The sequence below is a fragment of the Salvelinus alpinus genome, chromosome 37 (genome assembly GCF_045679555.1).
Source record: "Salvelinus alpinus chromosome 37, SLU_Salpinus.1, whole genome shotgun sequence".
Lineage (NCBI taxonomy): Eukaryota > Metazoa > Chordata > Actinopteri > Salmoniformes > Salmonidae > Salvelinus > Salvelinus alpinus.
The window spans coordinates 17,790,724-17,815,021 of record NC_092122.1 but is presented as its reverse complement, the minus strand read 5'-3'; the positions used below and the strand labels follow the sequence as shown (position 1 = coordinate 17,815,021).

At 44.1% G+C, this 24,298-nt stretch overlaps 1 protein-coding gene across 4 annotated transcripts in view; it reads right to left on the bottom strand.

Moving 5' to 3' along the window:
• LOC139565959 (ankyrin repeat and sterile alpha motif domain-containing protein 1B-like) overlaps positions 1-24,298 on the bottom strand; it is a 388,198-nt gene that overhangs the window by 134,393 nt on the left and 229,507 nt on the right. For all 4 annotated transcript variants that reach the window (XM_071386670.1, XM_071386669.1, XM_071386672.1 and 1 more), the window contains exon 14: positions 5,958-6,147. In XM_071386670.1, the coding sequence (XP_071242771.1) occupies positions 5,958-6,147 (190 nt within the window). The remainder of the gene's footprint in view (positions 1-5,957; positions 6,148-24,298) is intronic.

Below are 24,298 nucleotides of genomic sequence, written 5' to 3'. Positions count from 1 at the left end.
CAACCACCATGCTTGAAAAATTGGAGAGTTTTTGCAGTATTACTTAATGTCTTTTTGCAAACGGCTTCCTTCTTTTCACTCTGTCAATTAGGTTAGTATTGTGGAGTAACTACAATGTTGTTGATCCATCCTCAGTTCTCCTATCACAACCATTAAACTCTAACTGTTTTAAAGTCACCATTGGCCTTATGGTGAAAACCCTGAGCGGTTTCCTTCCTCTCCGGCAACTGAGTTAGGATGGACGCCTGTATCTTTGCAGTGACTGGGTGTATTGATACAGCCCCCAAAGTCTAATTAATAACATGCTCAAAGGGATATTCAATTTCAGCTTTTTTAAATTTTGACCCATTTACCAATAGGTGCCTTTCTTTGCGAGGCATTGGAAAGCCTCCTTGGTCTTTGTGGTAGAATCTGTGTTTGAAATTCACTGCTTGACTGAGGGACCTTACAGATAATTGTATGTGTGGGGTACAGAGTTGAGGTAGACATTCACAAATCATGTTAAACACTATTATTGTACACAGAGTGAGTCAATGCATCTTCACATGTGACTTGTTAAGTACAATTTTACTCCTGAACTTATTTAGGCTTACCATAACAAAGAGGTTGAATACTTACTGACCCATTACATTTCTTTTTTCATTTTTTCCCCATTCATTTGTAAAACATTTTGAAAAACATAATTCCACTTTGACATTATGGGATATTGTGTGTAGGCCAATGAATCTAAATTCAATTAATTTTAAAACCAGGCTGTAACACAGAAAAATGAGGAAATATCAAGGGGTGTGAATACTTTCTGAAGACCCTGTACATGCCTATGGGAATGTGTGTGTGCCCTGAAGATAATATGTGTGGGTTCTGTGCAGTGCCTTCCCATTGGTGGTTTAAAGGTTATCAGTGGGGTCTCTTAATGACACTGCTGGGCCCGGCCAATGTTCATTAAGCATTCAATTAAACCATCCACTGAGTGCCTCAAGGGGAGACAGAGAGCTACCACAACATCATAGAGGAATGTCGGGCAGTCACTGACGCACTGCTATTCTATTCTCCATAAATTGGTTTTAATCTTTTCTACCTTAACCTGCCCTGTCCGGCCGTACATTGTTTTGTACTATTGCGTTCTGTACATATCTACTTCTATATCAGTTCCACGACTGTTGTTTTTCTCTTGAAGATCTTTGCCATGCGTTGGTTAGCATAGAAAACCTCGAGCTTTGCCTGATGGTTTGAGATGTGTGAAGGGGTTGGAATGTCCTCTGTGGAAAAGTTCCATTCCTCTCTACTCTACTGAACTGCCCTCTATTCTGTTCTACTGTCAGAGGCTCTAGACATGAGTCACCGTAACCTGGAGTCAGTCAGTCCATAAAGACACCTCAGAGGAAGATTACAGAGAGACAAAAGAGAGAGAACGACAGAGGAGTCCTCTTTTGTTCCTCAATACATGTGGGAGAGAAAGATAGAGGGAAGAAGAAGAGACCCATTAGGCAAAAACTGGTTGACTCAACGCTGTTTCCACGTCATTTCAACAAACAAAATTAAATGTAATGACATTGAATCAACGTGGAAAACTGATTGGATTTGCAAAGAGGCATCAACGTAAGGGAACTTCCTCTTTTTTTCACCTAACTTTTAACCTAAATCCAATGACATGGTGAATTTGTCTTGTTGATTTCACGTGTAATTCACGTTAGTTGACAACTCAACCAAATGTAAATGAAAATGAGATGTTGAAATGAGGGGCATACAGGCAGGTCAGTTAGTAATCAGTCTAGGAATGGATGAATCCATACATCAGCCCCAAATACACACACATGATATAGACCAATCAGAACCCTGCTTACTGTAATTACAAAATCATGGACAGAGCAGAAAACGGTGCGGGAAGCGCAGCTTGACAAAACAAACGTTTCTTTAGAGGGAACGTGTGATCAAAAAGGGTCCGGTCCTCTTTAATAAAACTCTTCATTAGAATCTCAGTGGGAGATAACAGCACTGCTTTATTACTGTCTCCGTGCTAGCTGGGGGCTCTCTCTTCCTTGGTTCTCACTCGCATCCACAGAATTCACACCCATCTTCCTCGTTGAGATACGCCCCCATTGGAGAAAGCCAATAGCGTCAGTCTTGGTCAGATTTTCATTCTGCTGATGTTATTGTCTGTTGTGTGTGATGATGTCATCTTGTGAAGCGTACCTTTAATTGACTGCCTCATTCAAATGAGGTGTACAATGTGTGATTTTCTACACCTAGCCACACAGCAGCAGGAGGTAGAGTGCGGTGACAATTGGAGGGGCAGTCATATAATTGAATATAAGTGAGGACAATCAAAGTCCCATAAAACACTGGTCTATTCTGGTCTGTTCAGAACATGGTGTACAGGCCAAGATGGAGGAGTCATGCACAAACATACATACTCGTACATACATGCATGAACATACATACTCGTTTGTACAAATACACACACGCACAGAGGCTAAAAGAGCCACAAGGGACCAAAGGGATTGATGGCGTGTGTCCAGGATTAATGGCGGTCTTTGGAGTCCTTGCTGCCCGTGTGAGTTCTTATATTTATTTGTCCTGTTTCGCTGCATGTACAACTGCGTAACCTGTACGAGCGCGAGGTGTGAAATGGAAATGTGTTTTTTTACATATCCCAACTCCCCCCCGAGACACCCTCGGAGAGTAGGGCCACGGCCATGTGTGTCTGTGCTTGTATGTGTGGTTGCTGAATTTGTGTGTGTGTGTGTGTGTGTGTGTGTGTGTGTGTGTGTGTGTGTGTGTGTGTGTGTGTGTGTGTGTGTGTGTGTGTGTGTGTGTGTGTGTGTGTGTGTGTGTGAGGGGGGTTGTGAATTTGCACACAGATTTGTAAAAGTGCATTCTCTTTAAATCAATCAATCAAGCCCACTGAGATAAAGACGGCCTTGAGACAAGGAGGAGGAAGGGCTTGTTTCTGGATGGGGCCATAGGCTTTCACTTATTCAATGATGTCTGATTAACTCTAGGAAGGGCGTAAGAAAGGAAGGAAGGAATCTTTTAGAAAGAAGGAGGGGCAGTTTTAGGTGTTCTAAAATAAGACAGCAATCAACCACACCACTGTAGACTTCATATTTACATTACAGCACTTCCTGTGCACACACAGTTGATTTACATCCTGTTTACCTGACCTTGTGGTGAAAAAAAGAGAAGTAAATGAAGTTTAAGCCCACTGCTGTACAGTATGTTACTGTTGTCCTTCTGTCAAAAGAAAACAAATCCAGGCTTACACAGGAAAGTGCGCACACACACACTAAGGCTGCTGCAGTCACCTGCTGCTGCAGTGTTGACATGCCAGAGGGAACATCTCTGCCTGCCATAGCAAAACTAGCAAAACGTTACATAAAGGTTCTTCTGAAACATCCACTCTCCCACCTACAGATGCTAATGCTACTCCCGCTATAAATAGCCAGCTTTCTGCCGACCACCCACGCAGGTGGCTTACACCTACCCTGTAGCAGAGGGGACGTTGTGTAAATGTTTGGTCAGTGTTGATCCAGCGTTGAGCAGCTGTTTGGCTAGCACAGGAGAGCTTTTGAAAAATGAGAGAGGGATGGAGGCAGGAAGGTAGGAAGGAGACCTTTTATGGTTGGGCGGAAAAATGTATTTACTTTTCACTCTGGCTTTCAATCTCCCCCTTCCCTCCCTCTTCTGCTATAGTTTGTATCTCTTTTTCTCACCATCTCTCTCCTCATACTCCCTCTTTTTTCATTCTCTTTCACTCATTCCCTCTCTCCTCTTCGATAATGCTCCTCCCTCTCTCTCTCCATCTCTCGGTCTCCACTTGATGTATCCAGCTGTAAATGTATAAGCCGCATGTGCTTTCTGTTGCCATGGCAACAACACAAGGGACCTTATGAAGCTAATAAGTAGAGAACAGGAGGGGAGAGGAGGAAAACCTAAAAAAAGAGTGCATAAAAAAAGAAGGAAAATGGGCGCAGATCTATTCCTGGAGTTGGACCTGGGGGCTGTTGACGGATAGAGGGATGCTGGCGAAAGAGGAAGAGAGAGAGCAAGAGGCAGAGAGAGCGAGATAGACAGTTGTTTCTCTGGTGGCGCGTTGTGATGTATCAGATTTGATGTGCCAGCCATGTTTGGAAACTTCCAGATCCACTACACGCAAAGGGAAGAGGAAGATGGATAAGAATTCTCAAAAAGAGTGAAAATCTCTAGGGAAAAGACAATTTAATAGGGGCTAATTGGCTGTTTCCAGTATTTGTCAAATTAAAAGTTACAAAAGCTATATAAATGGAGCTGACATGATCCCTCATTCTCTACAAGTCATGCTACATCTCAGCATTGCTTGTTTTGTCACATAAACGGGTATTAGGTGAACTATTATAATTTTTGCAACCAGGAAATGACGGAGCGATTTCTGTATATTGCACCTTTAACTGCATGTACAACTGGGTAACCTGTACGACTATGGGGTGTGAAATGGAAATGTCCCCTGAGACACCATGGGAGAGTGGGGTCACAGCCAGGGATGTGCAGATAGCCTCTGATCTGCTTCTTCATAAATAACCAAATGAGACGTGATACACACACACACACACACCTGATAATCACCTCTGTTTCACATACAAAAAGATAAACACATACACACACTTGATCACGCTCTCTCTCTCTCTGAATACAACTATGGAGAAAGAGAAGGACATACTGTTCTCCTCTCTTCTACTCTCTCCTCTAGTCACCTCTCCTTATCTCTCCCCCTGTCTCCTCTCTGGTGAGATGTGGGTGGGTGACAGCCACGTCACCTGGTAATCATCACTGCGACACACAGGAAATAGAGAGTAAACTCACACACACAGGCTAGACGCCGTTGCCCACGGCCAGGGGGAAGGGTGTTAGGTGTCTGTGTGTGTGTGTGTGTGTTGCAAGACTTACAGTAGGTCCTTAGAAGTGGGAGTGTCTTGATTCTATTGATAACTAATTACTACACTTGAGGACGGTCTATTAAACTCAGGTGAGGTTAGCTTATTACATGAGCTCATTCTGTACCATGGTATTGTTGAATACTTGTTTCTGATTGGCTTGAAGGGCATTCTAGAGTGTCCATTATTTCCCTATAACGCATAGTATACAGCATTTGCACGGTAGAATTCAATGGCTATTAATCATTCTTACATGTTCTATGTTTGAGCTGCTATTGAAAGCAACATCACACATACATACACACACACACACACGCACGCACATACTTACAGACACGCACACACACACTCACCGATGCACGCACGCAGGCAGCACAGCACTGTTTGTGTACAGTAGATCTGAAATGACTGGACAGGTCTAAACGATAACATTGCATTCCCACCAGTTGGAGGGCAAGGTGAGGTTGGTTCAATATTTCTTACGTTACATCTTTCCATTCCTCTCAGATCTACAAGAACATCTACAAGAGGTGGATAGAGGGTAGAGGTCAGTTTGACTTTGGATGACACCCATGTAAGGTGGAAGGACCAGAGAATGATGTTGGATGAAGAACTGATCCAGACCTTATCGACAGCTGAGTTCCCTCTGGCTGATTTCAGGTGTCACAAAAGTCAGACAGAATCAATCTATCGCCGAGGTGTCATCCCTCCCTCGCCCTTCAAGCTCTCCGTGAATGAGGACGCCAGAGAGAAAAATAGAAAAAAGCCTAGAGGTAAAATACGGGGGAAGGTGAAATTAAAGACTAGAAAACTGTGTCCAGATGGAAACTTCCAGATCCACTACACGCAAACGGAAGAGGAAGGAAGAAGATGGATAAAAATTCCCAAAAAGAGTGAAAATCTCTAGGGAAAAGACAATTTCATAGGGGCTAATTGGCTGTTTCCAGTATTTGTCCAATTAAAAGCTACAAAAGCTATATAAATGGAGCTGACATGATCCCTCATTCTCTACAAGTCGTGCTATGTCCAAAATCTGTCCCTGGGTACCTGTGAGGGGGCAGTCGTCGTTGGAGCCGGGTGAGTCCTGGTTGGGGCTGACTGGCGGGCTGGCAGGGGGGCTGGTGCTGAAGCTGGCGTAGCCCAAGGACGAGCTCACCTCGGAGGGATCACAGCTGTGGTTGACTGGCCTCTGGTTCTGGACATCCAGGGAGGATGAGAGGGAGGTCCGCTGTTTGGGCTGGAGGGAGAGATGGAGAGTGCGAGAGAGGAGAACAAAGGCAATGTTAGCAGATGTGGCTAAGCGTGTGTGTAACTTTTTTCACATAAGAATTCAGTACCGTGCTGCGATTCACTGGAGTGACGCTGAGATTTCCAATATGTTTTTTGTTCAATATAGAGGGATATGAGGAAGTACCCCGTGAGCTGTGCACTGGAGGAGCAGGACTATTGGAAAAGAACACAGGAATTATTAAGTAAGGATTATCTCCACTTCCTCTCACATCATCACACAAGTCCAGGTCTCATGACACACTCATTAGCCTGTGTGTGTGTGTGTGTTCTAGTTATATTTCAATGAGTGTTTGCATGACTTCACGATAACTGTACAACACCTGCACACACACACACACACACACACACACACACACACACACACACACACACACACACATTACCAACACATTTGAAATTCCAGAGACAGAAAACAAGTGTAGTGAGAGAGTGAAAGCTGTAATGCAGACATAGATACAGACACTTTACATAACACACCATTTACAGCCAGTAGAATAACTACTGCTGCTATAGATTACTGTTCACACTCTTATACACAAAACGCAGGCCAGTGTGTCTGCAAGAACTCAAGGTTTTCGTATTGAGAGTAAGAGGAAGGGTTCGATGTGGCAGGTTGTTAAGACAACGCCACATCAGGGGACTAAAAGTTCTGGGACAGTGACACATAGACAGAGAGACAGGTAGAGAGGTTGACAGGGAGAGAGGGGGAGAGAGAAAGATAGAGATGGATGAAAGGTGGATATAGATGGAGAGAGGGGGAGAGAGAAAGATAGAGATGGATGAAAGGTGGATATAGATGGAGAGAGAGAGAGAACGATAGGAGAGAACAGTAAAGGTGAAGTAAAAAGAAAAAGTCATCTTCCACTCTTCCAAAGACATCCCTTTCTACCAGTGGACAGTAGGCCAAAGGGGAATAAAACAGAAGCATCACTATCCTATAGAGAGTTAGGGGGCAATACATTAACGAGAAGTGATCAGTGACAGGCGGCGTACAGGGCCAATGGGGAATGAGATAGTTTCACTTGAGTTTCAGTTGAGGCCAATAGGGAATAGTCAGAGTACAGTGAAAGGGGCAGTGTCAGGTAGCATGGTAATACATAGGGAGATGCTGACAGAATGTACAGTGCCGTGAAAAAGTATTTGCCACCTTTCTGATTTTCTCTGTTTTTTGCATATTTTCGATACTGAATATCATCTGATCTTCAACTAAAACATATTATTAGATAAAGGGAACTTGACTTTACAAAAAACCCATCTCACCCAAAAAGTTGACTCAAGTTTGCCAAAAAGTACCCAGAAGCACTTGGATGATCGTCAATACTCTTGGAAGAATGTTCTTTGGACGGATGATTCAAAAGCACAACTTTTTGGTCAACATGGGTCCCATTATGCCTGGTGAAAACCAAACACTGCATTCCACAGTAAGAACCTTATAACAACGGTCAAGCATGGTGGTGGTAGTGTGATGGTTTGGGGATGCTTTGCTGCCTCAGGACCTAGATAACTTGCTTTAATAGAAAGAACCATGAATTCTGCTGTGTATCGGAGAATTCTACAGGAGAATGTCAGGCCATCCGTCTGTGAGCTGAAGCTGAAGCGCAGCTGGGTCATGCAGCAAGACAATGATACAAAACACACAATCAAGTCTACATGAAAATGTCTAAAAAGAAACACATTTAAAGTTTTGGAATGGCCTAGTCAAAGTCCAGCCCTAATCCCAATTGAGAGGTTGTGACAGGACTTGAAACGAGCATAACGTAATGGCGCCGAAGAGGATGGCTGAAGTTTTACATGCCGGTAACCAATTGAGCAATTTTGTTAGTTTTTTTGCGTTGTTTGTAACTTATTTTTGAACTTATTTTGTACATAATGTTGCTGCTACCGTCTCTTATGACCAAAAATAACTTCTGGACATCAGAACTGGGATAATTCACCATTAACTGGAAGAAGTTTTTCCCTTTAACGAGTCCGACAAGAAAGGTATACTGCTCTCCCGGGAACAGGCCCAAATCCCTGTCATTTGCGTGAAGAAAAGACGGAGGAAAAGAGGACGCAGATCAGACTGCCTTTGAGAATCCGTAGGCGAGCGAGTAAACTCCCACTGCCGTCAATTCTACTTGCTAACATGGAAAATAAAATAATGATCTACGATTACGATTATCCTGTAAAAAACTGTAATATCTTATGTTACACCGAGTCGTGGCTGAACCACGACACGGATAATATAGAGCTGGAGGGATTTTCAATGCACTGACAGAACAGAGAAGCTACGTCTCGTAAGACGAGAGGTGGGGTGTGTGTATTTTTGTCAATAACAGCTGGTGCGCGATGTCTAATATTAAAGAAGTCTCAAGGTATTGCTCGCCTGAGGTAGAGTACCTTATGATAAGCTGTAGACCACACTATCTACTAAGAGAGTTCTCATCTATATTATTCGTAGCCGTCTATTTACCACCACAGACCAATGCTGGCACTAAGACCGCACTCAACCAACTCTATAAGGCCATAAGCAAACAAGAAAATGCTCACCCAGAAGTGGCGCTCCTAGTGGCCAGGGACTTTAATGCAGGCAAATTTAAATCAGTTTTATCCCATTTTTACCAGCATGTCACATGTGCAACCAGAGGAAAAAAACAACAACTCTAGACCACCTTTACTCCACACACAGAGATGCAAACAAAGCTCTCCCCTGCTCTGCATTTGGCAAATCTGATCATAATTCTATCCTCCTGATTCCGGCTTACAAGCAAAAGCTAAGCAGGAAGTACCAATAACTAAGTCAATACAGAAGTGGTCAGATGACGCGGATGCTACGCTACAGGACTGTTTTGCTAGCACAGACTGGAATATGTTCCGGGATTCATCCAATGGCATTGAGGAGTATACCACCTCAGTCATCGGCTTCATCAATAAGTGCATCAACGACGTCGTCCCCACAGTGACTGTACGTACATATCCCAACCAGAAGCCATGGATTACAGGCAACATCCGCATCGAGCTAAAGGCTAGAGCTGCCACACTCAAGGAGTGGGACACTAATCTGGACGCCTATAAGAAATCCCGCTATGCCCTCAGACGAACCATCAAACAAGCAAAGCATCAATACAGGATTAAGATTGAATCCTACTACACCAACTCTGACGCTCGTCGGATGTGACAGGGCTATTACGGACTACAAAGGGAACCCCAGATGCGAGCTGCCCAGTGACGTGAGCCTACCAGACTAGCTAAATGCTTTTTATGCTCGCTTCGAGGCAAGCAACACTGAAGCATGCACGAGAGCAGGTAACCTGCTCCAATTATTACCGCTCCGTAGCACTTACAGTGGGGAGAACAAGTATTTGATACACTGCCAATTTTGCAGGTTTTCCTACTTACAAAGCATGTAGAGGTCTGTAATTTTTATCATAGGTACACTTCAACTGTGAGAGACGGAATCTAAAACAAAAATCCAGAAAATCACATTGTATAATTTTTAAGTAATTAATTTGCATTTTATTGCATGACATAAGTATTTGATACATCAGAAAAGCAGAACTTAATATTTGGTACAGAAACTTTTGTTTGCAATTACAGAGATCATACGTTTCCTGTAGTTCTTGACCAGGTTTGCACACACTGCAGCAGGGATTTTGGCCCACTCCTCCATACAGAACTTCTCCAGATCCTTCAGGTTTCGGGGCTGTCGCTGGGCAATACGGACTTTCAGCTCCCTCCAAAGATCTTCTATTGGGTTCAGGTCTGGAGACTGGCTAGGCCACTCCAGGACCTTGAGATGCTTCTTACGGAGCCACTCCTTAGTTGCCCTGGCTGTGTGTTTCAGGTCGTTGTCATGCTGGAAGACCCAGCCACGACCCATCTTCAATGCTCTTACTGAGGGAAGGAGGTTGTTGGCCAAGATCTCGCGATACATGGCCCCATCCATCCTCCCCTCAATACGGTGCAGTCGTCCTGTCCCCTTTGCAGAAGAGCATCCCCAAAGAATGATGTTTCCACCTCCATGCTTCACGGTTGGGATGGTGTTCTTGGGGTTGTACTCATCCTTCTTCTTCCTCCAAACACGGCGAGTGGAGTTTAGACCAAAAAGCTCTATTTTTGTCTCATCAGACCACATGACCTTTTCCCATTCCTCCTCTGGATCATCCAGATGGTCATTGGCAAACTTCAGACGGGCCTGGACATGCGCTGGCTTGAGCAGGGGGACCTTGCGTGCGCTGCAGGATTTTAATCCATGACGGCGTAGTGTGTTACTAATGGTTTTCTTTGAGACTGTGGTCCCAGCTCTCTTCAGGTCATTGACCAGGTCCTGCCGTGTAGTTCTGGGCTGATCCCTCACCTTCCTCATGATCATTGATGCCCCACGAGGTGAGATCTTGCATGGAGCCCCAGACCGAGGATGATTGACCATCATCTTGAACTTCTTCCATTTTCTAATAATTGCGCCAACAGTTGTTGCCTTCTCACCAAGCTGCTTGCCTATTGTCCTGTAGCCCATCCCAGCCTTGTGCAGGTCTACAATTTTATCTCTGATATCCTTACACAGCTCTCTGGTCTTGGCCATTGTGGAGAGGTTGGAGTCTGTTTGATTGAGTGTGTGGACAGGTGTCTTTTATACAGGTAACGAGTTCAAACAGGTGCAGTTAATACAGGTAATGAGTGGAGAACAGGAGGGCTTCTTAAAGAAAAACTAACAGGTCTGTGAGAGACGGAATTCTTATTGGTTGGTAGGTGATCAAATACTTATGTCATGCAATAAAATGCAAATTAATGACTTAAAAATCATACAATGTGATTTTCTGGATTTTTGTTTTAGATTCCGTCTCTCACAGTTGAAGTGTACCTATGATAAAAATTACAGACCTCTACATGCTTTGTAAGTAGGAAAACCTGCAAAATCGGCAGTGTATCAAATACTTGTTCTCCCCACTGTATGTCGGAAGCCATGAAGTGCTTTGAAAGGCTGGTCATGGCTCACATCAACAGCATCTTATGAGAACCTGAGCCCTAGGACCATACGTCAGGACTACCGGGCATGATGACACCTTGCTGTCCCCAGTCCGCCTGGCCTTGCTGCTATTCCAGTTTCAACTGTTCTGCCTGCGGTTACGGAACCCCTACCTGTCCCAGACCTGCTGTTTTCAACTCTTAATGATCGGCTATGAAAAGCCAACTGAGATTTATTCCTGATTATTATTTGACCATGCTTGTCATTTATGAACATTTTGAAAATCTTGGCGCTCTCTAATTTTCTCCTTCTCTCTTTCTTTCTCTCGGAGGACCTGAGCCCTAGGACCATACGTCGGGACTACCGGCCGTGGTGACTCCTTGCTGTCCCCAGTCCGCCTGGCCTTGCTGCTATTCCAGTTTCAACTGTTCTGGCTGCGGTTATGGAACCCCTACCTGTCCCAGACCTGCTGTTTTCAACTCTTAATGATCGGCTATGAAAAGCCAACTGAGATTTATTCCTGATTATTATTTGACCATGCTTGTCACTTATGAACATTTTTGAACATCTTGGCATAGTTCTGTTATAATCTCCACCCGGCACAGCCAGAAGAGGACTGGCCACCCCTCATAGCCTGGTTCCTCTCTAGGTTTCTTCCTAGGTTTTGGCCTTTCTAGGGAGTTTTTCCTAGCCACCGTGCTTCTACACCTGCATTACTAGCTGTTTGGGGTTTTAGGCTGGGTGTCTGTACAGCACTTCGAGATATTAGCTGATGTACGAAGGGCTATATAAAATAAAATTGATTGATTGATTGATCTTCACGGATACCCTAGACCCACTCCAATTCGCTTACCGCCACAACAGATTCACAGATGATGCAATCTCAATCGCACTCCACACTGCCCTTTACCACCTGGACAAAAGGAACACCTATGTGAGAATGCTGTTCATTGACTACAGCTCTGCATTCAACACTATAGTGCCACGAAGCTCATCACTAAGCTGCGGACCCTGGGACGAAACACCTCCCTCTGCAACTGGATCCTGGACTTCCTGATCGTGGACTACAGGAAAAGGCGGACCTAACAGGCCCCCATTAACATCAACAGGGCTGTAGTGGAGCGGGTCGAGAGTTTCAAGTTCCTTGGTGTCCACATCACCAACGATCGATCATGGTCCAAACACACCAAGACAGTCGTGAAGAGGGCACGACAAAATCTTTTCCCCCTCAGGAGACTGAAAAGATTTGGCTTGGGTCCCCAGATCCTCAAAAAGTTCTACAGCTGCACCAGAGAGCATCCTGACCGGTTGCATCACCAACAGGTATGGCAACTGCTCGGCATCTGACCGTAAGACGCTACAGAGGGTAGTGCGTACGGCCCAGTACATCACTGGGGCCAAGCTTCCTGACATCCAGGACCTATACAATAGGCAGTGTCAGAGGAAATCCCATAAAATTGTCAGACTCCAGTCACCCAAGTCATAGACAGTTTTCCCTGCTACAGCACGGCAAACGGTACCGGAGTGCCAAGTCTAGGACCAAAAGGCTCCTTAACAGCTTCTACCCCCAAGCCATAAGACTGCTGAGCAACTAATCAAATGGCAACCGGACTATTACATTGACCTCACCCCTCCCATTTGTTTTGTACACTGCTGCTACTTGCTGTTTATTATCTATGCATAGTCACTTCACCCCTACCTACATGTACAAATTACCTCTAACCTCTAACTTGATCTATCCCCGCACACCGACTCGGTACCGGTACCCCCTGTATATAATTTTTTACTTTCGTTTATTTGGTAAATATTTTCTAACTCTTCTTGAACTGCACTGTTGGTTAACTTCTTGTGGCTCAGTGGGATGCTCCCATTTCGACAACTTCCGGTGAAATTGCAGAGCACCAAATTTAAATTACTATAAATATTAGTAAGTGACAAGTGCAATACATCAAAATAAAGCTCAACTTGTTGTTAATCCAGCCGCCATGTCAGATTTCAAAAAGGCTTTATGGCGAAAGCAAACCATGCGATTATCTGAGGACAGCGCCCAGCACACAAATGCATAACAAATCATTTTCAACCAGGAAGTTGCGACACGAAAGACAGAAATAGCGATATAATATATGCCTTACCTTTGAAGATCTTCTTCTGTTGCCACTCCAAAAGGTCCCAGTTACATTATAAATGGTCCTTTTGTTCGATAAAGCCCTTCTTTATATCCATAAAAACTCAGTTTAGCTGGCGCGCTTCAGTCAATAAGCCACTCGGTTTCCCTCCTTCAAAATGCATACAAAATGAATCCCAAACGTTTGCAATAAACTTTTCCAAACAAGTCAATCAACGTTTATAATCAAACCTTAGGTACCCTAATACGCAAATAAACGATAACATTTAAGACGGAGAATCGTTATTGTCTTTACCGGAGAAAAATACAAAAGAACACGCTCTCATTCACGTGCTTGGAAACACTACAGCCAAAATGTGAGCCACCTACAAAAACTACAATTTCTGGCAAATTTTTCCAAAAACAAGCCTGAAACTCTTTCTAAAGACTGTTGACATCTAGTGGAAGCCCTCGGAACTGCAATCGGGCACGATTTCGCCCAATTATAAAAGTGCCAGCCATCGAAATCAGTGGTAGGATGAAATTGTTTTTGGGGGGGGATGGTTTGTCCTCTGGGTTTTGCCTGCCATTTCAGTTCTGTTTTCTCACAGACATTATTTTAACAGTTTTAGAAACTTTAGAGTGTGTTCTATCCAAATCTACCAATTATATGCATATCCTAGCTTCTGGGCCTGAGTAGCAGGCAGTTTAATTTGGGAACGCTTTTCATCCGGATGTCAAAATACCGCCCCCTATCCCAAAGAAGTTAAGGACTTGTAAGTAAGCATTTCACAGTAAGGTGTACATGTGACAAATAAAGTTTTATTTTATTTTATTTGAGCAGTTCATGCTTGAAAACCCACAAATGTCGCTGAATTACAGCAGTTCTGCATGGAAGAGTGGGCCAAAATTCCTCCACAGCGACGTGAGAGACTGATCAACAACTACAGGAAGCGTTTGGTTGGAGTCATTGCAGTGAAAGATGGCACAACCCGTTACTGAGTGAAATGGGGCAATTACTTTTTCACACAGGGGAATTGGATGTTGCATAACTTTGTTTATGAAATGAATAGGTAGTTGTGTTATTTGTTCACTCAGGTTCTCTTGATCTAATATTAGGTTTTGATTGAAGATCAGATAAAAAAATATGCAAACGTATAGAAAATTAGAAAGGGGGCAAATACTTTTTCACGGCACTGTATATTTGACATGTTTCTGGTATTTGTATCAGTGTATGAGCTACTGCATGTCCCTCAAGACACGGCCAATGAAGATTGAAGGTCTGGAGATTCACCAGCTGTTGAGCAGGAGCCAGGTCTGCCCCGTATTTTGTATAAGTGAACACAACATAGGAGTACAAAGTAGGTGAATGTGTGTCTCTCTCCTTGTGTGTATGTAATCCTCATCATAATGACTGTATTCATCAACATTCATCCTCACATTACATATTTTTCCTCTCATCTCCCCCTGTGATGCTACACTTCTCTCCTCTCCCTCTGTGATGCTACACTTCTCTCCTTTCCCTCTGTGATGCTATACTTCTCTCCTCTCCCTCTGTGATGCTACACTCCTCTCCCTCTGTGATGCTTCTCTCTTCTCCCTCTGTGATGCTTCTCTCTTCTTCCTCTGTGATGCTTCTCTCTTCTCCCTCTGTGATGCTTCTCTCTTCTCCCTCTGTGATGCTACACTTCTCTCCTCTCCCCCTGTGGTGCTACACTTCTCTCCTCTCCCCCTGTGGTGCTACACTTCTCTCCTCTCCCCCTGTGGTGCTACACTTCTCTCCTCTCCCCCTGTGGTGCTACACTTCTCTCCTCTCCCCCTGTGGTGCTACACTTCTCTCCCTCTGTGATGCTACACTCCTCTCCCTCTGTGATGCTACACTCCTCTCCCTCTGTGATGCTACACTCCTCTCCCTCTGTGGTGCTACACTCCTCTCCCTCTGTGGTGCTACACTCCTCTCCCTCTGTGATGCTTCACTCCTCTCCTCTCCCTCTGTGGTGCTACACTCCTCTCCCTCTGTGATGCTTCTCTCTTCTCCCTCTGTGATGCTTCTCTCTTCTTCCTCTGTGATGCTTCTCTCTTCTCCCTCTGTGATGCTTCTCTCTTCTCCCTCTGTGATGCTACACTTCTCTCCTCTCCCCCTGTGGTGCTACACTTCTCTCCTCTCCCCCTGTGGTGCTACACTTCTCTCCTCTCCCCCTGTGGTGCTACACTTCTCTCCTCTCCCCCTGTGGTGCTACACTTCTCTCCTCTCCCCCTGTGGTGCTACACTTCTCTCCCTCTGTGATGCTACACTCCTCTCCCTCTGTGATGCTACACTCCTCTCCCTCTGTGATGCTACACTCCTCTCCCTCTGTGGTGCTACACTCCTCTCCCTCTGTGGTGCTACACTCCTCTCCCTCTGTGATGCTTCACTCCTCTCCTCTCCCTCTGTGGTGCTACACTCCTCTCCCTCTGTGGTGCTACACTCCTCTCCCTCTGTGGTGCTACACTCCTCTCCCTCTGTGGTGCTACACTCCTCTCCCTCTGTGGTGCTACACTCCTCTCCCTCTGTGGTGCTACACTCCTCTCCCTCTGTGGTGCTTCACTCCTCTCCTCCTGTGGTGCTACTCCTCTCCTCTCCCTCTGTGGTGCTACACTCCTCTCCTCTCCCTCTGTGGTGCTACACTCCTCTCCTCTCCCTCTGTGGTGCTACACTCCTCTCCTCTCCCTCTGTGGTGCTACACTCCTCTCCCTCTGTGGTGCTACACTCCTCTCCCTCTGTGGTGCTACACTCCTCTCCCTCTGTGGTGCTACACTCCTCTCCCTCTGTGGTGCTACACTCCTCTCCCTCTGTGGTGCTACACTCCTCTCCCTCTGTGATGCTACACTCCTCTCCCTCTGTGATGCTACACTCCTCTCCCTCTGTGATGCTACACTCCTCTCCCTCTGTGATGCTTCACTCCTCTCCTCTCCCTCTGTGGTGCTACACTCCTCTCCCTCTGTGGTGCTACACTCCTCTCCTCTCCCTCTGTGATGCTACACTCCTCTCCTTCTGTGACGCTTCACTCCTCTCCTCTCCCTCAGTGGTGCTACACTCCTCTCCTCTCCCTCTGTGATGCTACACTCCTCTCCTCTCCCTCTGTGATGCTACACTCCTCTCCTCTCCCTCTGTGATGCTACACTCCTCTCTCACTTTCTTTCCCCCTTCCCCCTTCTCTTCCTCTCCCTCTTCTCCCCCTCCATCCCTCCCTCCCGGTTCATTAAGACCTCAGACACACCTCTCAAGGGTCTCAGTGTTCACAATGCAAGGCCAGCTAACGAACATGTCATGGCTGACAATTTAACGGTTAATAAACACGCCACGACTGTTCAAATCACACACACACACACACACAATCACGGAGAAACACACGTCAGTTCGCTTGTAAAGTTACTCTTCCACATGGAATACCAGGAGACGTTTTAGATCAGGGAACATGAGGGGGAGTAGGAGCAACACTCCCTCTTCTATTATTCATCTCCCCCACCTGACACAAACCACTCATTTAGTTCTGTATTTGTGTGTGTGTGTGCTTGCATGTGTTAATGTCATGCTCATTAGGCAAAGCCCCTTTTTCACACCGGAGTGAGGTGTACAGAGAGAGAGACCGAGAGAGACAGAGATTTGAAATTGAATTGAGAGAACCGAGCAAACTAGAAGGCTACTTGGCCCTAAACAGAGAGTACACCGTGGCAGAATACCTGACCACTGTGACTGACCCAAAATTAAAGAAATCTTTGACTATGTACAGTCTCAGTGAGCATAGCCTTGCTATTGAGAGAAGACAGGCTATGTGCACACTGCCCACAAAATGAGGTGGAAACTGAGCTGCACTTCCTAACCTCCTGCCAAATGTATGACCATATTAGAGACAAATATTTCCTTCAGATCACACAGACCCACAGAGAATTCGAAAACAAATCCAATTTTGATAAACTCTCATATCTACTGGGGGAAATACCACAGTGTGTCATCACAGCAGCAAGATTTGTGACCTGTTGCCACAAGAAAAGGGCAACCAGTGACGAACAAACACAATTGTAAATACAACCCATATTTATGTTTATTTATTTTCTCTTTTCTACTTTAACTATTTTCACATCGTTACAACACTGTATATAGACATGACATTTGAAATGTCTATTATTTTGGAACTTGTGTGAGTGTAATATTTACTGTTCACTTTTTATTGTTCATCTCACTTTTGTTGATCCATTTCAATTGCTTTGGCAATGTAAACATATGTTTCCCATGCCAATAAAGCCCCTTGAATTGAATTGAGAGAGAGAGTGTATATGTGCGTGTGAGAGAGAGTGAGAGTGTTAGTGTGTGTGTATGCGCACGTGTGTACAATGTGTTAGTGTGTGTGTGTGTGTGTATGTGCACGTGTGTACAGTGTGTTATGCTTTTAATGGCATGCCCAATGGTGAAAGCCATTATTTCCAGCAGACGCCAGGTGTGAGTGGGGAATTGTGGGTTAATGTCTGGATAGTCATTATTCTAATTGGGCCTAGTGCCGGTTGGGAGATTCCAGGGTAAATTGATGGAGCTGGAAGTGTGTGTGTGTGCGAAGCCTCTCTGGGAACAAGGGAGGGAGTGGAAAGATATAATCTACACTAATGAATGGGAAACAGCACATGGAAGATAAAATAATACCTTGATGACATGTTCATTATTGCCATTTGCGCACACTTCATTTTGTAACGTTGTATCAGGGGAAGGAAACATCATTATTCAAATTAGTCTAATGATTATATGTCCTGTCAGTATATTTCAATAATTAAGTACAGCTTTTTTTAATCAATGTAAAGGAGTTCAAATTCACTTGAGTATCATTTGAGTTGATTCTCCTTGATAAAGTGTATTTCTAAATAACCTTTCCTCTCGGCGTGCTTAAAGTCATTTAGTTTCCAAATCCAAAGGGGTTGCCTTGGCAACACAGCCACACAAAGCAGGAAACCACACAGCAAAAGGCAGTAACCAGAACATTTCAACATACAGTGCATTCGGAAAGTATTCATACCCCTTCACTTAATCCACATTTTGTTGTGTTACAGCCTGAATTCAACATGGATTACATACTGTATTTATTTTCTCATCCATCTACACACAATACCCCATAATGTGAAAGTGAAAATATGTTTGTTGATATTTTAGCAAATGTATTGAAAATGAAATACATAAATATCTGATTTACCGAAGTATTCACACCCGAGTCAATACTTTGTAGAAGCATCTTGGCAGCGATTACAGCCGTGAGTCTTTCTGGGTAAGTCTGAGAGCTTTCCACACCTGGATTGTGCTACATTTGCTCATTATTATTTTCAAAATTCTTCAAGGTCTGTCAAAGTGGTTGCTGATCATTGCTAGACAACCATTTTCAGGTCTTGCCATAGATTATCAGCAGACTTAAGTCAACATCTGTAACTCGGCCATTCAGGAACATTCACTGTCTTCTTGGTAAGCAACTCCAGTGGAAAGTTGGCCTTGTGTTTTAGGTTATTGTCCTGCTGAAAGGTGAATTAATAGCTCAGTGTCTGGTGGAAAGCAGACTGAAACAGGTTTGCCTCTAGGATTTTGCCTGTGATTAGGTCCATTTTGTAAATGTTTTATCTGGACATTTATCTGGACAACTCCCCCGTCCTTAACGATTACAAGCATACCCATAACATGAACAGCCGCAACTATGCTTGAAAATATGGAGAGTGGCAGAGCTGAGGCGGACATTCAAAAATAATGTTAAACACTATTATTGTACAAAGTGAGTCCATGCAACTTATTTTGTGACTTGTTAAGCATCTTTTTACTACTGAACTTATTTAGGCCTACCATAACAAAGAGGTTGAATACTTACTGACCCATTACATTTCAGCTTTTAATTTTTAATTAATTTCTAAAACATTTAGAAAAATATCCACTACCGTTCAAAAGTTTGGGGTCACTTAGAAATGTCCTTGTTTTTGAAAGAAAAGCAAATTTTGTTGTCCATAATAACATCACATTAGAAAGAGGAGTGGGAGGCCCCGGTGCACAACTGAGCAAGAGGACAAGTACATTAGAGTGTCTAGTTTGAGAAACAGATGCCTCACAAGTCCTCAACTGGCAGCTTCATTAAATAGTACCCGCAAAACACCAGCCTCAACGTCAACAGTGAAGAGGCGACTCCGGGATGCTGGCCTTCTAGGCAGAGTTACAAAGAAAAAGCAATATCTCAGACTGGCCAATAAAAAGAAAAGATGTGCACAAGAACACAGACACTGAACAGAGGAACTCGCCTAGAAGGCCAGCATCCCGGAGTCGCCTCTTCACTGTTGATGTTGAGACTGGTGTTTTGCGGGTACTATCTTATGAAGCTGCCAGTTGAGGACTTGTGAGGCGTGTGTTTCTCAAAATAGACACTAACGTACTTGTCCTCTTGCACCGGGACCTCCCACTCTTTCTATTCTGGTTAGAGCCAGTTTGCGCTGTTCTGTGAAGGGAGTATTACACAGCGTTGTACGAGATCTTCAGTTTCTTGTCAATTTCTTGCATGGAATAGCCTTCATTTCTCAAAACAAGAATAGACTGACGAGTTTCAGAAGAAAGTTCTTTGTTTCTGGCCATTTTGAGCCTGTAATCGAACCCACAAATACTGATGCTCCAGACACTCAACTAGTCTAAATAAGGCCAGTTTTATTGCTTCTTTAATCAGAACAACAATTTTTGGCTATGCTATCATAATTGCAAAAGAGTTTTCTAATGATCAATTAGCCTTTCAAAATGATAAACTACGATTAGCTAACACAACGTGCCATTGGAACACAGGAGTGATTGTTGCTGATAATGGGCCTCTGTACGCCTATGTAGATATTCCATTAAAAATCTGCCGTTTCCAGCTACAATAGTCATTTACAACATTAACAATGTCTACACTGTATTTCTGATCAATTTGATGTTATTTTTATGGACAAAAAATTTGCTTTTCTTTCAAAAACAAGGACATTTCTAAGTGACCCCAACCTGTTGAACGGTAGTGTAACTCCACTTTGACATTATGGGCTATTGTGTGTAGGCCAGTGACAAAACAATCTCAATTTAATCAAGACAACAAAATGGAGAAAAAGTCAAGGGGTATTAATACTTTCTGAAGGCACAAAAGACACACACACACAAAATTGCATTTATTATCTGGGCCCCAGCAGGACACACCTAATCAGGGTCATCGGGAATCACTCACAACTCACAGCACTCTGACAGGATAGGTCAGCTGTCATTGAGCCATGTCTGTACCAATCAGATATGAAGAGGGATATGCGAAGTGAATTCCTGAACAGCGGAGGAGAGAGAGTGTGGTGGACTTAGTGTTGGTTAGCATTAGCCTGGGAAAGTGTCGGTGAGTGGTGAAGGTAGCGTTGGTTAGCACCTTAGCCTGGCCCAGTCTGTGAGTGTTGGAGTTAGCATTCGTTAGCACTTTAGCCTGGACCAGTGTCTGTGAGTGGTGGAGTTAGCGTTGGTTAGCGTGTTAGCCTGAACTAGTCTGGGCATTGGAGTGAGCATTCATTAGCGCCTGGACCAGTCTCTGTGTGTGTTGGAGTTAGCATACAGTTGGTTAACGCTAGCCTGGATCTGTTTAAGCAGCGGTGTACAGTCTCAACTCCCCAGGGCCTTTGACACCCTACTGGGAGTGAAATCAAAACCATAATCAGTCAGACCCCAACCGCACACACCCACACCCACCAATTATGAAAACTAGCTTAGCAAAATCAGAAGTCTTTCTCACAGTTACACAATCTAAAATTGTGCCTATTACCAGTCAGTTCTAGCTGAGACAGTAGACAGCAGTGTGTTTCAGCTACAATGTTCTAAAGGGACAAGGGGCAGAGGCAGGTCTGTCTGCTGATTGGCCGGTACTAGGAGTGAAGTGACCTGGGTAATGGCAGGGCGGAGACGTTCCCTGTCGGCGCGTTAGTAAGTACCTGGCAGAAGGTCACTCCACTATCCTCTCTCACTCTGCCGCTCTCTGTCACTCTCGCTCTCCCTGTCACTATTACTCTCCATCTTTATCTTTCACTTTCTCTCTGTCAGTCACGCTGCCTCCCTTGCAACTTCTCTTTACTTAATTATTTTTTCCCTCTAATTCTCTCTCTCACTGAAACTCCGTTGCCCTCTCTCCCTCTCATCCACTATCTATCTCCCTCTCATCCACTATCGATCTCCATCTCAGCCACTATCTATCTCCCTCTCTCCCACTATCTATCTCCATCTCAGCCACTATCTATCTCCATCTCTCCCACTATCTATCTCCATCTCAGCCACTATCTATCTCCATCTCAGCCACTATTCAATTCAAGGGGCTTTATTGGCATGGGAAACATGTGTTAACATTGCCAAAGCAAGTGAGGTAGGTAATATACAAAAGTCAAATAAACAATAAAAATGAACAGTAAACATTACACATACAGAAGTTTCAAAACAATAAAGACATTACAAATGTCATATTATATATATGCAGTGTTGTAACAATGTACAAATGGTTAAAGCACACAAGTTAAAATAAATAAACATAAATATGGGTTGTATTTACAGTGGTGTTTGTTCTTCACTGGTTGCCCTTTTCTTGTGGCAACAGGTCACAAATCTTGCTGCTGTGATGGCACACTGTGGAATTTCACCCAGTAGATATGGGAGTTTATCAAAATTGGATTTGTTTTCGAATTCTTTGTGGATCTGTGTAATCTGAGGGAAATATGTCTCTCTAATATGGTCATACATTGGGCAGGAGGTTAGGAAGTGCAGCTCAGTTTCCACCTCATTTTGTGGGCAGTGTGCACATAGCCTGTCTTCTCTTGAGAGCCATGTCTGCCTACGGCGGCCTTTCTCAATAGCAAGGCTATGCTCACTGAGTCCACTATCTATCTCCATCTCTCCCACTATCTATCTCCCTCTCTCCCACTATCTATCTCCCTCTCTCCCACTATCTATCTCCCTCTCAGCCACTATCCATCTCCCTCTCAGCCACTATCCATCTCCCTCTCAGCCACTATCCATCTCCCTCTCAGCCACTATCTATCTCCCTCTCAGCCACTATCTATCTCCATCTCTCCCACTATCTATCTCCATCTCTCCCACTATCTATCTCCATCTCAGCCACTATCTATCTCCATCTCAGCCACTATCTATCTCCATCTCTCCCACTATCGATCTCCATCTCAGCCACTATCTATCTCCATCTCAGCCACTATCTATCTCCATCTCTCCCACTATCGATCTCCCTCTCAGCCACTATCGATCTCCCTCTCTCCCACTATTCAATTTCAATTCAATTCAATTCAAGGGGCTTTATTGGCATGGGAAACATGTGTTAACATTGCCAAAGCAAGTGAGGTAGGTAATATACAAAAGTCAAATAAACAATAAAAATGAACAGTAAACATTACACATACAGAAGTTTCAAAACAATAAAGACATTACAAATGTCATATTATATATATGCAGTGTTGTAACAATGTACAAATGGTTAAAGCACACAAGTTAAAATAAATAAACATAAATATGGGTTGTATTTACAGTGGTGTTTGTTCTTCACTGGTTGCCCTTTTCTTGTGGCAACAGGTCACAAATCTTGCTGCTGTGATGGCACACTGTGGAATTTCACCCAGTAGATATGGGAGTTTATCAAAATTGGATTTGTTTTCGAATTCTTTGTGGATCTGTGTGATCTGAGGGAAATATGTCTCTCTAATATGGTCATACATTGGGCAGGAGGTTAGGAAGTGCAGCTCAGTTTCCACCTCATTTTGTGGGCAGTGTGCACATAGCCTGTCTTCTCTTGAGAGCCATGTCTGCCTACGGCGGCCTTTCTCAATAGCAAGGCTATGCTCACTGAGTCTGTACATAGTCAAAGCTTTCCTTAAGTTTGGGTCAGTTACAGTGGTCAGGTATTCTGCCACTGTGTACTCTCTGTTTAGGGCCAAATAGCATTCTAGTTTGCTCTGTTTTTTTGTTAATTCTTTCCAATGTGTCAAGTAATTATCTTTTTGTTTTCTCATGATTTGGTTGGGTCTAATTGTGCTGTTGTCCTGGGGCTCTGTGGGGTGTGTTTGTGTTTGTGAACAGAGCCCTAGGACCAGCTTGCTTAGGGGACTCTTCTCCAGGTTCATCTCTCTGTAGGTGATGGCTTTGTTATGGAAGGTTTGGGAATCGCTTCCTTTTAGGTGGTTGTAGAATTTAACGGCTCTTTTCTGGATTTTGATAATTAGTGGGTATCGGCCTAATTCTGCTCTGCATGCATTATTTGGTGTTCTACGTTGTACACGGAGGATATTTTTGCAGAATTCTGCATGCAGAGTCTCAATTTGGTGTTTGTCCCATTTTGTGAAATCTTGGTTGGTGAGCGGACCCCAGACCTCACAACCATAAAGGGCAATGGGCTCTATGACTGATTCAAGTATTTTTAGCCAGATCCTAATTGGTATGTTGAAATTTATGTTCCTTTTGATGGCATAGAAGGCCCTTCTTGCCTTGTCTCTCAGATCGTAATTCACCTCAGCCACTATCTATCTCCCTCCACATCTCCCTCTCATCCACTATCTATCTCCCTCTCTCCCACTATCTATCTCCCTCTCTCCCACTATCTATCTCCCTCTCTCCCACTATCTATCTCCCTCTCTCCCACTATCTATCTCCATCTCAGCCACTATCTATCTCCATCTCAGCCACTATATATCTCCATCTCAGCCACTATCTATCTCCATCTCAGCCACTATCTATCTCCCTCCACATCTCCCTCTCATCCACTATCTATCTCCCTCTCAGCCACTATCCATCTCCCTCTCAGCCACTATCCATCTCCCTCTCAGCCACTATCCATCTCCCTCTCAGCCACTATCCATCTCCCTCTCAGCCACTATCCATCTCCCTCTCAGCCACTATCTATCTCCCTCTCAGCCACTATCTATCTCCCTCTCAGCCACTATCTATCTCCATCTCTCCCACTATCTATCTCCATCTCTCCCACTATCTATCTCCATCTCAGCCACTATCTATCT